General features: G+C 34.7%; 1 protein-coding gene across 1 annotated transcript in view; it reads right to left on the reverse strand.

Moving 5' to 3' along the window:
* ITFG1 (integrin alpha FG-GAP repeat containing 1) overlaps positions 1 to 12719 on the reverse strand; it is a 67498-nt gene that overhangs the window by 40627 nt on the left and 14152 nt on the right. Inside the window, exons 7-8 of the mRNA XM_065733221.1 lie at positions 4223 to 4278; positions 2541 to 2625 (exon numbers count right to left, since the gene is read on the reverse strand). Coding sequence (XP_065589293.1) covers positions 2541 to 2625; positions 4223 to 4278 — 141 coding nt within the window. The remainder of the gene's footprint in view (positions 1 to 2540; positions 2626 to 4222; positions 4279 to 12719) is intronic.

Raw genomic sequence — 12719 nt, forward strand, 5'->3', positions numbered from 1 at the left:
TCTATCAGATTGCATTTCATAAAAAGACATGGAGTTTAACTTATATCTCCTCATTACTTACACGCTATTTTAGTACTTCAGAATTCTCTAAAAATTTCTTCAATAAGCAAATTATTTGTTGTTTTAGAGAAATTTTGGGAAGATGTATTAAAATAATCTGATGCATTATTCAATTTCCTACCAACTGTTACAACAGAAGAAAGGTGGATTAAATACTGAAGTCACAATAGTTCTCAAGTAGTAATTTCTAAATCATAGTTGCATATATTTTTAACTGTCAGAGTAATCTTCGTTCCTTTATTAAAACACAAATGCACACACAGTGCTCCTTTTCCTCAGGAAAGTTAAAAAAATGCATCAGCAGCATCTTGACGTGAGAAGATTCATGCAACTTTAATGCCTGATTCAAAATACAATCCCCAGGAAGTGCACACACCATATTTCCTTTACTGATACCACAGATCTCTTTGTACTTATTTTCATTCATCAAAATGTTTCTGGCTTGGATACAGCCATTCACAATCCATATTAAGCTTTTGTCAAGTTTGTTCCTTTAGACATAATTACAGGTGATAATTTTTCCTTATCTTCTACATACAGAGATTCAAACCTCTTTAATGAATTATTCTCTGCAGCCAAGGGGGGCAGTCTAAAACCTATTACACCCAACCCCTGCTTGAAAGTCCACAAAGCATTTAACAAAAGAAATTTCCCAAATCCCTCAAAAACCCTACTAACTCCCCAAAACTTTCTTCCATCCTTTTCTCTCAGACTACATAAAGCTGACCTAGAAACCACATTATTCCTATGCAAATTTGATTAAAAAGACCTCTATACCTCACAACAAAGAAGGAAGACATCTGCTTCACTTTTCCCATAAAAAACTCAGTTTCTGCTGCTGAACAGATGACATAACATGACAGAGTCATTTTTCAACAGAGGACAAAGAACATTCATTCTTCAGTATCTGTGTATATACTGCCAGTTCAGAACACCTTCTGTATTTCAGTTATCCTTTAAGCACTCCATAAACATAGGAGTCCTTGCATCAAATTTCTCTACACTTTGTTTTTGCACACTAATTTTAAGTGACTGAAAGGCATATCTATGCTCAGCCATAAAATGTCTAGAAAAGAAAAATGAAGTGTAGAAATGACATACAAATGTCCCAAGCCTAATATTTTGCCACAAAAAGGCATGTCTCCTCTAATGATTTTGAGAACATCAGTTCATATAAGCTAAGAAACACACTGATGTCTTACGAACAGCAAGAGATGTACCTAAATATGTTCCACCTTTGATATGGTTTTATATGGTTTTATTGTATCACCTATGATACCATCACCTGCCTCTCTATTCCCTTTGCCAGATTCACTGTCCATCTGCATTTATTTCTGTGCGTTTCTCAAGTCCCTGCAAGATTAATATATTCTACATAAAGGCTGCTTTACACGATGCCATCAGAAAGATACACTAATCAGAACACAAGCTTGAAAAACGGTTACAAATATCCAACATATTTAAAATATTTTGAATTGCAAAAGATGCAGTATTTATACATAAGTGTTTATATTTGTAACAGTAAAGCAGTAAAAGATTGCACAAAATATGGTAAGAATTTTGAAGAACTTAAAGCATTGTTAAAGTTCTACCTCTGTTTATTAGTGATATGTAAACTCATTCATAGTTGCTGTAGAAAGGACTAAGCAAAGTTAACCAGCAGAGATGTTTTCCAGGTGAATATCAGGAAATAGCTTTTTTAGAAACCTTAGTAACACTTGGAAGTAGCAGCAGACAGAAACAGAACTGGAAACTTGGGCTAAGACAGAGTTGGACTCTTAAATGTTAAAAACTGTCATGTTCTTTATTCACAATATTTATTCAAAATGGTGCAAAGTTACCATTGGATTACATTGAAAGACAGGCTCAGTCTCAAAATTAAGAAGTGGGATACAGAAGTATAATAAATTAATTCTTTAAAAATTACTGATACTTGGCAGCGTCAGCAGAATTAAGCCTGTACTATTTTCTCTTGGGTCACTAATCTTTCTACTTTAGAGCATATACAACAGAAGTTTTTGTCAGTAACACAAGACACACATTAATTGACTGAAGGCAGTTTTGCTTGGTTCAGGTAAAAAAAACAAACCACAAAATCGCAAAAAATAGAACATATCTGATAAGAACTGATTTGTTACTTGTACCATTCCTGAAACAGTACGCATTCACAAGTGTGGCCCTCTCGTGAAAGCAAGTATGCACAATACAGAATGCATTGGAATAGCTGAAGTGAAATTTAGTTGAGTTTATTAGTAAGTTATTACAGAATTTCCAAAACCTACAGTCACAGATTTAAAATTAAAAAGAAACAAAACCCAAACTAACAAACAAAAAAAAACCCCAACCAAATAAATCAGAAAATAACTTTAGAATTAAACATATTTTAAACACCTTTAATCACTCTTTGATGTATAATAGCAAAGTAAATCATGAAAAATAAACACTTGGCATATGAGTAATTTTAAAAAAATAACACTTACCAAAATCTGCAAATACAGACTGTCCAACAACCACTGCACCACTAGGCTTTGCTTTACTTTTGTCAGGTTTAGAGAAGTTCCCATCCTACCAAACAAAGATGATGGGGGAACTGAATTTCAGATCAAGTGATAAAGCTTGACTTTTGAATAACAACAAGAAAACATGGATAAGAAACATCTTAGTTACAGAAAAAAAATCACTGTTTAGAAATGGAAAAAAAAATCCATTTCTAACCTGTAGAAATCCAATAATAACATTACTTTGGTTATTTATGTAATGTCATGTGATTATATAGATAAACAATATTTAAAAGCACACACGAAACTATTAGAACTACTGATTTTCCTTCTAATTAGGAAATAACTTGATTTCACATCAGCTGTTTTGGGTCTTATTTCGAGTCTTCATGAAAACCTCAGCCTGCAAAAATGTTATTCCATATTTCATCAGAAGAACAAAAGAGGAATGCTCAAGCTTTGTTTATTACAAAATTAGATCACAACCCATTTAAAATGTGAATTTTATTTTTTTAAATGAAGACAGACAACTCAAGGCTTGCTTTTCTGGTGACTGCAGTCAGCTCATAAATTGAAATGGGCACACCCACATACACAGCAATTACGTATGCTGCAAAAGCAACTTTAGACAGTTGGATGTTTAACTATGCATCTTTTCTCCTTGACATGTAATGTATAAAAGCTCAGATAAAAGAAAAAAAAATGGAGAGAATTCTCTTGAGCAGTATTTACTGTCAAGGCTCCAAGTGGCATGTAAACAAAAAGAAAGCTTCAACAGCAAGTACCTTGATACAACACCTCTAACTATGTTCAATGTGTCTATTTTGAAGTAGCAAATAGTTTTATAAATAAGTCCTACAAATAAGGAGAAAAATTTATTCTAAAATGGTAAATGCCTATCTATAAGGTCTCAAAAATTATCTAACTGCAGGTGTCAGTTTGTAGCCTTTGCTGATACAAATTATATGATGTAGGAAAATAGCTCAGAACATAAGTTTACAAAAGCAAAAAAAAAAAACCCAGCATGGGTAACCTTGGACCACAGGGATCAATACCCGATGTAGTCACTAACATTCAATCCCTCAAGGCTTTAATACTTCAAAGCCAAAGCATAAGGGATGCATTCAGTTTTGAATCAATTAACATTTTTAGATGTCATTATAAATAAATAATTAGTTGTCATTTTTCTGCCCATTTCTGTGCTATCTGGTTAATGTAGGACTTGCATTTTTTTCAGCTGTAACCTGTGCACATATTCTAATGGTTACAAGTGAGATTTCTGAACTTCTATCCCACAAAATCTTATTCAAATCTTACTCAAGTTCTTAAGTCTTAGCACTAAGAAAGCTAACTTAAAGAAATTAAATCTTTGAGACAACAAGAAGAAAAAAATCTGATCAGCCATTTCTTTGTAAACCACTGTGCTAAATATCAGTAACTTCCTACAACAGCTGATGAAACAGCAGGGGTCCTACTGAGTGGCTGAAGGCAGTCTGACTGCTTTCCTTTGTAATCCAGCTGAAAAAGCTGTAGAGAAACTTGTGCTGAGTAAAAGATCTTGAGCGATCTGTTCCTCAAACCAGGAATGTCAGACAGCCTTTTATGGTTTTCCATGTCATGTTTCTGTATTTGAGTATCACAGTTACTACAGTGTTCTCTCTTACCTTATTTATCCATATCTCAAACTGAATGTCAGGATTTGATGTAGTAAGGAACAAATCTGGGAATAAAAACAAGAGAAATAAAAAATTTCACATTAACTGAATAACATTTCTTAAGAGTAAAGATAAACAGGCATAAAACAAAGTAGTATACATCATTAAATATTTAGTAAGTCAAAATTAAAACCTATTATCTTTTTATTTTATATCCACAAAGTTAAGCCATATATACACAGTAGACAGGAGAAGTAAAATTATATATATATTTAAGCTCACTTTACACTTAATTCTCTTAAATATCAGAACAGTGTGAAAGAGCACTTCCAAGGATTTATCTGATCATGACTACTTAAAGCAGAACTCATCCAAGTAAAGGGAAACAAAGAGGTGCATTAAAGACATCAAAAGAAGCAAAAAGGATGAAGTGTAGCATACTAAAGATGTTAAGAAAACCATCCTTTCAGATTTAAGCACTTGTTTCGTGATCTACTGTCCTTCTTTTCCCTCCACTTTAAAATATCATTGAGATGGGAGACAATAGTTACTCTTGAGTAGAAAAAAAATGAGTTAAAAAAATACAGAAGATAATACCATACCCTAAGGTATTTACTGAATAAGCAGGTGGACAGCTATACAAGGAATTTCAAATGGCACAATATGAGGTACTGCCTTCCAGGGAAAACAAAAACACCAACACCACATGCACACACACACAAAAAAAAAACCCAAAAAACCCAACCCAACACACCAAGACCTCCCTTGAAGTAAAATAACAAAAGATTTTGTTTACAGATTCCTTCTTCCCTAACATGTACTGTGAAAGCCGTACTGTTTAATTTTATTCTCCTGCATTCTTGAAATGGCAATTTCCTTTAAAGCACTCACATGAAAAGACTCATCATGATAATGTGCTTCATTGGAATGAATTTTATTGCTGCTTAAGCATTCTTCAAGAGTTAGAAGTCATGGAAACAGTCTGAAGATAGAAAGCATTTATAAGCTCAGAATGTTTAACTGTGCATGTAGAAAGAAGTTTGTGCTACACCGTTCATTAACATGGATATAAACCATAAAAATACTCAAACAGTACATTTGGGGGGCTTCAGATAGATGGGGGACTAGGAGAGAGGAGAAGATTTCCAGATGGAAAACTCCAGTTTTTCCATCCTTTTACAGAGTTTTTTAGTTTCAAATAAATATTCCACGTAGCAGTAGTATGCCCATCCTGTAACCTGTACTGCAATTTGTAATCGATTATGAACTGACTGACTAACCTTCAGCAGAAGTTTTGGTTGGCACTATACCTGTTTTCCCAAAACATCTCTGACTCAGTTTCACACCCCACAGATCTGACCTCTCACATTTAGCTGCCAGGCCAGTCCTCTCCCTGCCCAGTCCTCTGTGCAAGGAGAGATCCTGGGGACCATTGGGAATGCTGTGCTTACATGCTTTGTGACTGTACCCCAGGATTAGACAAAATGACACAACTGCTACCACAAGCCACTCTTCACCTAGTGCTATTTTCTGGAAGTCCAGCTCTGAACAATTGCTTGGTTACTTAAACACAACACGTTTTCACACAACACAGATATGCTTCTAGGGAAGGAATAAGTACAAATATAAAAGGCAGAGGTGAGTTACACTACAAGTACTATGAAACCCTCAGCTCCTTAAATTACCTAAGGTTAAAACAAAGTTTGTTCGAAATAAGAATAGCAAAAACAAAGTTATCTCTTGACTGACTTAACACGTGATGGGGTTTCATTTAAATTTTATGGAGTTTCATTCTTAATGTAAAAGCCTATGCTAGTGCAGCATGATATGTCAACTTCCAGTAAACAAAATAATTTTTCCTTCAATGGACAAATACAGTAGCACCTGCAGTATCCTTAAAATAAGAGAAATAGATAAAGAGAAATCAACATTCTTAGCACATTAATGGGAAGTTACATAAACAACACTATGAATTAAAGTATTCTTAAGTAGAAACATATCTCATTTTCACTTGAGCTTCACAGAATACATGCATCAGTTACCTCAGAAAGCACAACAACCACATTTGACAAAAATATTCCATATTGTTTAGCCCAGACAGATCTAAAACAGGTGACAGAAACTTAGGCATTCAACCACAACCGGACAAAAAGGACAGCCAAGTAAACTGCAAAGCATACTCATCCTGATCTGCAGCAACAGCCACTACCTGCTCACTCAAGTACTACTTGTACCAGAGCATGCACAGGTACTCTGTATCACACATACGCAACTTCTTTGAAAAAAATATGCAACAAAAAAGTAGTTTGTGATAGATTTTCCTTATGCATTAAAATAATCATTTTTTCCTCTCAGTTCTCAGTCAGGAGCAGATTATGTTCTCCCTGCTGCCCATCCCCCTCCTTAATCTAATTTCATAATAATTATATAGAAATATTCAGAAATGTGACTGCACAGGGAACAGAAACAATACAGAAAGACAAGGAAGAACAGGCATATAAAATCTTAGATGTGAGGATCAGAATCAAAAGTAGCTTTCAGATAAACAACAAATAACGGGGGGGGGAACTGGGAGAACAGCACAGTGGCTGGTATGTCACACAGTAATAAATATGAGGAGTGCATTTAGCTATCTGCAGCGTAGGAGGAATAAATCACGGCACTAAATCTAAGCCAAACTACAAAGAGCTAATACAAAGACAGTAATTCAAGATGTCTAAAATGTTTACTAGACTAAGAAAGTGGAGGTGTTCACTGATTTAAAGTCTTCAGCCACCATACAAACCATGTGCTGAATATCACCTGCTACAGTAGCATTCAGATTATTAGATTCAGCAACACCTCCACTTCACCTGAACTTTCCTCCCACTTCTGAAGAGAAGCCCAAGAACATCTCCTCTTGAAAACAACTAGATTAATTTGGCTCTTTTTTCCTCTTTGATATATTCCTTTGTAGCTCCTTTCCACTAACTTGAGGCTTATAATGCTACAGACAGCCAATGGAATCAAGGCACCAAAGCAGCTCCAAGCCTACTGCCATATTACACTGTGCTGGTAACACGCGAAGGCAGATAAGGATCACAGATCATCTTCCATAAATAGCAGATGAGCTACTGCCACACTGCTCCGAGGTTAAAGCAACAAGCTGAGATTTCCCATAGGGCAAATCAACATCACTACAGCAAATCACCTGTAGTTCTAGAACCAGCTGAAACAACTCACTTGGTTAATGCCAATTATCCCTTTTGTCTTCAAGCCTGCTTAGAAACTATGTGTCTCAAATTCTTATGCCTACTTTTGGGAATAAATCTTCGGGGACCAAAGGAAAATTGGGCTTAAATATTTGAACGAAGTTTTCCATTTAGAACAAGAATATCAGATTTCAAAGCAAGCATAAAGGCATTTGCTGTAAAAGCAGCGTAAAAATACTTCAAACAATGCAACTGAGATACCCCAAATAACCATTTACAAGCTTGAATAGTTTAGAATTGCAAATGTCTGTAAGAAACAAAGCCTTAGAAAAAGAAACCTGCCTGGTGCAGTTTTTTAGACTCGATTTCCAAAGGTTTCTTCAGACCTAATATCCTAAGATTCTGACTTTATCATGCATACTTCCAGTTCTTAGGAACAAGAACTAATTAAAGATTTAACCATTAAGAATAAGTATTTATAAATACCTTTCCCCATACAACCATAGCAAGCGATCTGCAAGCACCTCTTTCACAAAGGAGGAGTGTCAATAGCAGGTGTATTTTACAACTGTTGCTATTTGCTTTCCTTGGTCTATCATTATTACAATCTTTAATATATGAGGGCTGCAGGAGAAAATATGCAACAAACAAACATGTTAGGATATGTGTGTTCAGTTCTTGGATGGCATGAAGGCATACACAGTTCATTTCTATGCTTTTCATATTTTAATACACTAATCATTTTGAAAACCGCAACGATTTTGTTTTGCTTCCAGCAAGATCAAGAAAATTGAACACCTCCTTCCTACAAGGAATGTATATCATATTACAAATGCTAGGGAAATGTCAGGTGTTTAAAGACATGCTGCCACATTGCCTTTGGGAGGCAGCTGTGGTTGCTATTTCAGCTTTAGAAAACAAAACTATTTGCACACAGATCTGTAAGTTTAAAAAACACAGATGGTGTGCTGGACCACTCCATTCAACTGCTAACAAAACTAATGGCAGCACAACATGAGATATTTACAACCCAAGGTTATAAAATGAAATAAACTTGAGCTCAAGAATCTTTATTGTTTACAGAATACAAAAGTGTTACTGCAGATACCTTCACTAGATCATAGGTACAGAAATGGATACTAAACACAGTGGGCATGGATTTATCTTTGACAACACTATGACAATTGTAGCTGAAGACATACAATGAAAATAGACTACAGAATAAATTAAAAAAAAATAATTCAGTCTGGCCACTCTCCTACTGCCAGAGGAAGAACACAGAGGTCATTCGATGGACCAGTAGACTAGGTCTGCAGGAGGAGTTGTACAGTTCTTATTTCATGACATGAGAAAGATAAGTCAAGTCCTTGGTAGCTGGGAGGATGGGAGACCCTCATGTTAGATTCAGGGAGGTTTCCCAAAATTTACTGCCTACAGTGTAACCAAGTGGCTAGAAGTAAGAAAAGCATCATCATCAGAGTGGAGGAAGTGTTTCTCTTAAAGCAAAGAAAGGCGTGTTCACATTAAGTATGTTTTGTTACTTTTGATTTAGCAGGGAGTTGTTAACAAAAACAACAGAAGTGATAGGGAAATTCATAAACAGAGGTCAACAATCTACCAATAATTTAAAGAATCGAGGAGGGTCATTTTAGGTCCATGAGACTGATCACCAACCTAAGCAATGTAGTACATCTAATAGGACATCATGTAATTACTAATGTTTTTCATTGCCCATCTGAGGGCACCAGAAGCACAGCATGCTTGTTATGGGGTCCCAGATAACTTAAGGGTGCCCAGTAGAAATTACATACTGAGCATCCAACATCCAAGTATAGCATGTTATATCATGTCATAACATGGGATTCCACACAAAAGATGCATTAATAATGCTGGACAGGATTAAAACTCCTTAACATGAAAGCAATTCTACTCTTTCTACAATGTTTACTTTTTTTTTTTAATATGCCATATTACTTTGAATTTTAGCTGCAAAATACATGGAAGGAAAAGCTTCATTAATCCCTGACCATTTTCACTACACATGGATGCTTTAGAACACAATGAAAGCAAGTTAGGAAGGCAAAGACAAAACAAAACAAAAGGTTAACATTTCCAAAACATGTTCTAAGCTGGTCAAATTTTATGTTTTTTATTTTTTATTTGTTTGTTTTTGTTTTTTAATTACAACAGTGAAAGCAAGAAGACCACAGTATCTCTCAGGGAGGATATTTCAAGACCAAGAACTAGGTCATTCTGGGCAAATACTAAACCAAATACTAAACCAGCTTCAGTGGTGAAAGAGGCTAAGCTAGCATAACTGAAGGTTAGAATAAGCTCAGCACAGACAGCTTAGAAGACTTCAGCCCAACTGGAATAGTTCAGATAACCTAGCTGAAGCAGATAGTATTACAAAACCTACTGCCAAATATTGCTTTTACTTATTAGCACTTCTAGGAAATAACAACAAAGGCAACCTATACAGAACCTGCTTTAAGTTCACTTTAATTAACCTTGTTATTTTCATTCACTTTTAAGAGTTATAAAAAACACTACTATTTATAGATAGAGTGTTCATTTCACTAATAACTGATTTGACCTTTCTGTTTAATGTCAGAGGGCTTTATTTCAAAATTTAAACCTTCACTAACTACAGTTATCTTCAGAAACTGCCAGGGCATAAGCAATATTCTTAAGTTACAGTTTCATTTCACATTTGCTTCAGAACTCTAGGTTACTAAAGAGGAAAAGCTCATATTTTTAAACACTATCAAAATAAAGGCACAAAGTCTGAGCCTTCCCCCTAGAAAAGAAGGTATTAACCAGTTAGAAATGTATGTGTACATACTAAACATGCCTACAAGATTTTTTCATTTACGTTGAAGAATATGCGTGTCTGCACATACTTCTAGCATCCACAACATTAAAGTGGAAGCTATTTGTGGATACATCTGATTGGACATATTGGTGAATATAAACAATGTGCTGAACTAAAATTCTTTGCTTCAAATTCAGGCACTGACAGGATGGTTGAAGTGACAACTGAATTAAAATCATTAAATGCCCCAAGGTCTAAAAACTAAATAAGATACAGCTTTCCCCTGTCTTCACCAAACATCAACCCATCTATATGGGGAAAAAAATGAAAAGTATATTTATTTAAACATAGAAAGTACATTTCCAACTTCTTTTTGTCCCTATGTACACTTTTTATATGCACAAACCTAACTTTATACAAAAACATTATACTTAGTCTTACTTCTTTACTACAAGGAAATGGCAAACCAAACCAGAGTACCTGATCAGTTTTGTGCCTCAATTCATAAGTTTTTCACAGAAGCAGAGCAACCCTCTAGTTTGTTTCTCAGATTTGTTTGGTCATATTGGCATTAGTATCGCACACTGACTACATCTACTTCCTAGCTGTACTAATTTAGCTTTTACAGTATGGATACCAATACAAGTACCAGTGCTAATCAATTTCCAATGTATTTGTCATTGATTTTTGGTGTTAATTGCATAAAATACTAATTACAGGAATTCTTCCCTACATCCTCTCTAAAGCAAAAGCACTTTCTATGTTCCATACAAGCTAATTTTTGTTTGCACATCCTTAAGAAATGTAGATGTAATAAGGAGATTCTAGATTGGTTCTGCTCTTCAATATTTTGTTTTAAATTTAAGTGTTTCCCAGAAGTCCTTAAGATTAAAAAAAAAGCATTTAAATCCCTTTTCATTATTAAGGACGACTACAGAAAAAACAACAACTCTATGCATCAATTCAAAAGTATAATTTAAATGGAAAAGTACTAAAGCAACTGTATGCTGAAAAGATACACATCTGAATATGCAGACATGTGGGACTGTTCTAGGTTTTTGTATTTCAAATGCAAGTTCTCAGACAGAAAACTGTGTTTATTTTCATTATGAGGCCAACAATATTATTTCAAGAAATAGAAAATAACCACTTCCAGTGCTAAGAGTATTTTCAGAATCTATTTTTGTGTTCAATGCTTCATCAACCAAATGCTGATTGGGCAGAACCAGCTTACTTCCCACCTACATGAAGTTATTGATTCCCATTAAAAATATATTAATGCATCAATACATTGGTATGTAATAAAAAATTTCAAAAAGAACAGCTTTTGAGACACTTCATGATGGTGTTTTTAGTATTCTAACTACTAAGCAGATAGCAGAGGTGATGGGAATCTTTGAGAAACATCGGGCAAAAAAAGATAAAATAGCTGTTTCTTTTCTATAGAAATCCTTACTCTTTTATTATTTACAGCTTACTTCATCAATTTAATTAAAGTAGTAATGGAAAAGAGACCAATCCCAGCAGCATAAAAAGAATACGTAGCTAGTAGTTTAATCAACTCTGGTTTTATCTTAAAAAAGGTAGCAGGCACTGCCCAGCATTCAATACCAAGAGAAATAATAGAGGTAACAGAAAGTGACTTCACATAGGAAATTCTAAAAGAAATTTTTAAATAGTAAAAATATTTTTAAAAATAAATGTAAAACCCTTAAACCTTTCACACACACGTTGTGGTTCTCCAAAGCATATCCCATCTATTTTACGTAATGCATTTTTGTGTCTATTACTCGTAAGCTGTTATCAGAACTTTCAGCAGGTGAGAAACAAAAACCAGTCCCCATTCCAGGCATGAAAGAATGACAGAGCACTACTGAATGCTTGTGTGGGGAAAAAGCAAAAGAAAAAAAGACTTCAAACGAAGACAGTGTGCACAAATGTGTGTATGCACAAATATACACACTGCACATTTTTAAAATGCCACTTGAGCTAACTTCTAAAAGGCTAGATAATTTGTTTACAAACATAAAGAGCCTGGTTGTTTTGATAGAGAATAAACAGAGATCTACTGCATAAAATAAGCTTTCATGATAAACTGCATACAGAGGGGTTACTACCTTCTATTAAAACACAAAAAAGAAAATCTAACTAAATAAGAATCTGACATCAAGGATTACAGTGTCTTCACAATCAAGGCTTAACTGATTACAACATGAAAAAGACTTGGGAACTGAATGAATGGCTTTCAAGAAAAAGCTGTCTACATATATGTGTTTAAACTAAACAGGAATCAAAGAGAAAACACACGGTAAATGTTCTGGGACATTAGGTTTCTTGATTCCTAAAGCAAAACAACATAAGAAAATTAACCATCAGAAACCAGAGAAGAGACTGGCAATTATCTCGCACCAAGCTGTTCCTGACTAATGACTGTTCCCACTTTTAGTCTTCCCAAAATCAAATTTATGATTTTTCCTTTGCTGTCTGTAAACAGTTCCAG

This window comes from Cyrtonyx montezumae, unplaced genomic scaffold, assembly GCF_038088225.1.
Source record: "Cyrtonyx montezumae isolate F1298 unplaced genomic scaffold, pur_monq_1.0 scaffold_17, whole genome shotgun sequence".
In the NCBI taxonomy this organism is placed as follows: Eukaryota; Metazoa; Chordata; class Aves; order Galliformes; family Odontophoridae; genus Cyrtonyx; species Cyrtonyx montezumae.